Source organism: Odontomachus brunneus, unplaced genomic scaffold (genome assembly GCF_010583005.1).
Source record: "Odontomachus brunneus isolate Ranch 3 - 2012 unplaced genomic scaffold, Obru_v1 Obru_scaffold_163, whole genome shotgun sequence".
Lineage (NCBI taxonomy): Eukaryota > Metazoa > Arthropoda > Insecta > Hymenoptera > Formicidae > Odontomachus > Odontomachus brunneus.
Window position 1 is genome coordinate 675,853 of NW_022639613.1, and position 2,236 is coordinate 678,088.

The 2,236-nt window shown below is 50.2% G+C and overlaps 1 protein-coding gene across 1 annotated transcript; it reads right to left on the minus strand.

The window, feature by feature from the left end:
• Positions 1–725: 725 nt before the first annotated feature.
• LOC116850996 lies at positions 726–1,618 on the minus strand. Its single transcript, XM_032829943.1, has 2 exons — positions 1,035–1,618; positions 726–966 (listed from the first exon to the last, which is right to left on the minus strand). Exons 1-2 carry the CDS (start codon positions 1,616–1,618, stop codon positions 726–728), a joined length of 825 nt encoding a protein of 274 aa, XP_032685834.1.
• Positions 1,619–2,236: the final 618 nt, after the last annotated feature.

Here is a 2,236-nt window from a genome sequence, read left to right on the forward strand (position 1 = left end):
ACCAAGGGTTCTGTCTTCAGGTATCTGTCTACCAGCCTCTCCACTGTTTTCAAAATAAATGATGTAAGGCTGATCGGCCTGTAATTTTTGGCCAAGATATGACCGTTTCTGCCTGGTTTAGGGATAAAGACTACCCTCGTCTCCCTCCAGGTTTGTGGTACATATCTCAGAGCTATACTAGCCCTGAGTACTTTTATTAGTGGACCTGTCAGCACCTCCAGTCCCTCCCGTAGGAGTGCCGGGTAAATGCCGTCCGGTCCCGGTACCTTATAAGGCTCAAAGGTTTCTATTGCCCATTTGACCCCGCTCGGTTGTACGATTCTGGCCGCGAGGGACCATTCTTTGGTCACACGAGGTTCCCTTGATTGTTCCTCGTCTCCGTTGCCCTGAATCGTGACATCCTCTCTGAATCCCGGAAAGTGAGTGGACATCAAGTGTCTCAGTGTCTCCTCCGTTGATTCAGTGTATCTTCCATCCGGGAGCTTTAGACATCCCAGTTGAGGTGAATTGTCTTTGCTGAGGATTTTGTTGAGTCTGGATATCTCCGGAGAACTTTCAACGCTCCCGCAGAACTGCCTCCAGCTCCTCCTCTTTGACATTGTGATTTCTTTGCTATAGCGTCGTTGGGAGCTCCTGAAAGCTGCCTAATCAGTTTCCGCTTTTGACTTTCTTGCTCTATTGAAAAGCCTTCTTGTGTCAACCCTGAGCTTAATAAGCTCATTATTCTACCATGGGACCTTGGTTGAGACTTGTTTCCGCTTTAGTGGGCAGTTTGCTTCATAGGCCTCTAGGATAGCGTCGCTGACAAACTGCGACGCCGCTTCTAGATCCTGTTTTGTATTAAATCTGGACGGGGCTTTTTTCAGAATGGTGCCAAGGTCCTTCCTGTAGCTCGTCCAGTTTGTGCTTCTGGGGTTGCGACCCCATTTCCCCTTTTCCTTGTGCTCGAGCGCAAAACGTAGCTGCCTGATCCAATCCCGAAGGTTCGTTTGAGACCCTCCAGTCTCTCACCAGGTCAGCCACTCCCCTCGTACATAGGGTTAGGTCTATCACGTCTTCTGCAGTCCATGAAAGTGGGCTCCGTTCCTCTGTTTAGGATGATTAGCTTGCTGTCCATGACGAATTCATGTAGGCTTTCCCCTCTCGGGTTGATGCCCGTGCTCCCCCATCCCACATGGTGAGAGTTTGCATCGCAACCCAGGAGTACCTCTAGCCTTCTCTCCTCCGCATATTTCATCAGCTCTTTGACTTCCCTCTGTGGTGGAAGGTCTTTGGCGTCATAGGGCATGTAGACTGACCCCATCAATACATCCCTGTGGGTCCCTTCGTCCAGATTAAGCCTCACTTGTACCACCGTGATATTTCCATTACTGAACTGCGGCATTAAGATTGCATTTAGACTTTTTGTCACTATACATGTCCTTATTTTTTCCTGAGTGGTGGACGAGATAATCTTGCCACTACCGCTCAGGCCTTTTATAGCGTTGTTCAAGAGCCATAGTTCTTGTACAAGTGCTATTGCTGTCTGCATCACAGCCATGCCTCTAGCTAAAATCGCTGAAGCGCCTTTGGTGTGATGCGAGTTAATCTGCACCACTGGAACTGTGAGACCTGTCATTTCTATGCAGATTCTTTCGTTCCAGCGGCTTCCACCTCCCTTCCGCGTTTCTTGCCAGTCAACCTTACAGTTGCCCGGCCCATCCCGCAGAAGGGTTTCATTCCGCAGTCCTTTAGAGCCTTCAGAGAGGAGTCGCCGATAAGAACAGCGAAGTGAGCGCTTTCGGCGTCCCTGCTCTCGCTCCCCCTGACGACAACCCACTCGCTGGCTGCCAGTCCTGCGTTTTGTCTGTCAAGGAGTTCTAACGCCTCCTTGACAGCCAAATCCTAGCTCCTCTAGGTGTACGCCTGTGGCGCTTCGGAAGCTCCTCAAACGGCAGCACACGTAGCTCGTTCTCCCCTAGTTTTAACTCCGAGGAAAGGCTTTTCAGCCAGTCCGCGGATTCTACATCGGCGCAACCGCAAATAATTGCCCCGTCTCTTTCCCAAGCTCCGGTAAAGAGGGGAGCCCTGGTGCCTCTTGGAAGTCCCAGGATCCTTTCCCTAATCAGTTTTTTAATAACGACTATTTCCCCGAATTTGATCTTGTTTTCAGGATAACCCTCAATAATAAGTGCCACCCTGAATAAGTGCCTATTCCCTTAGTCGCCTGTGCAAAGGACCCTTGGTCACTGACCTT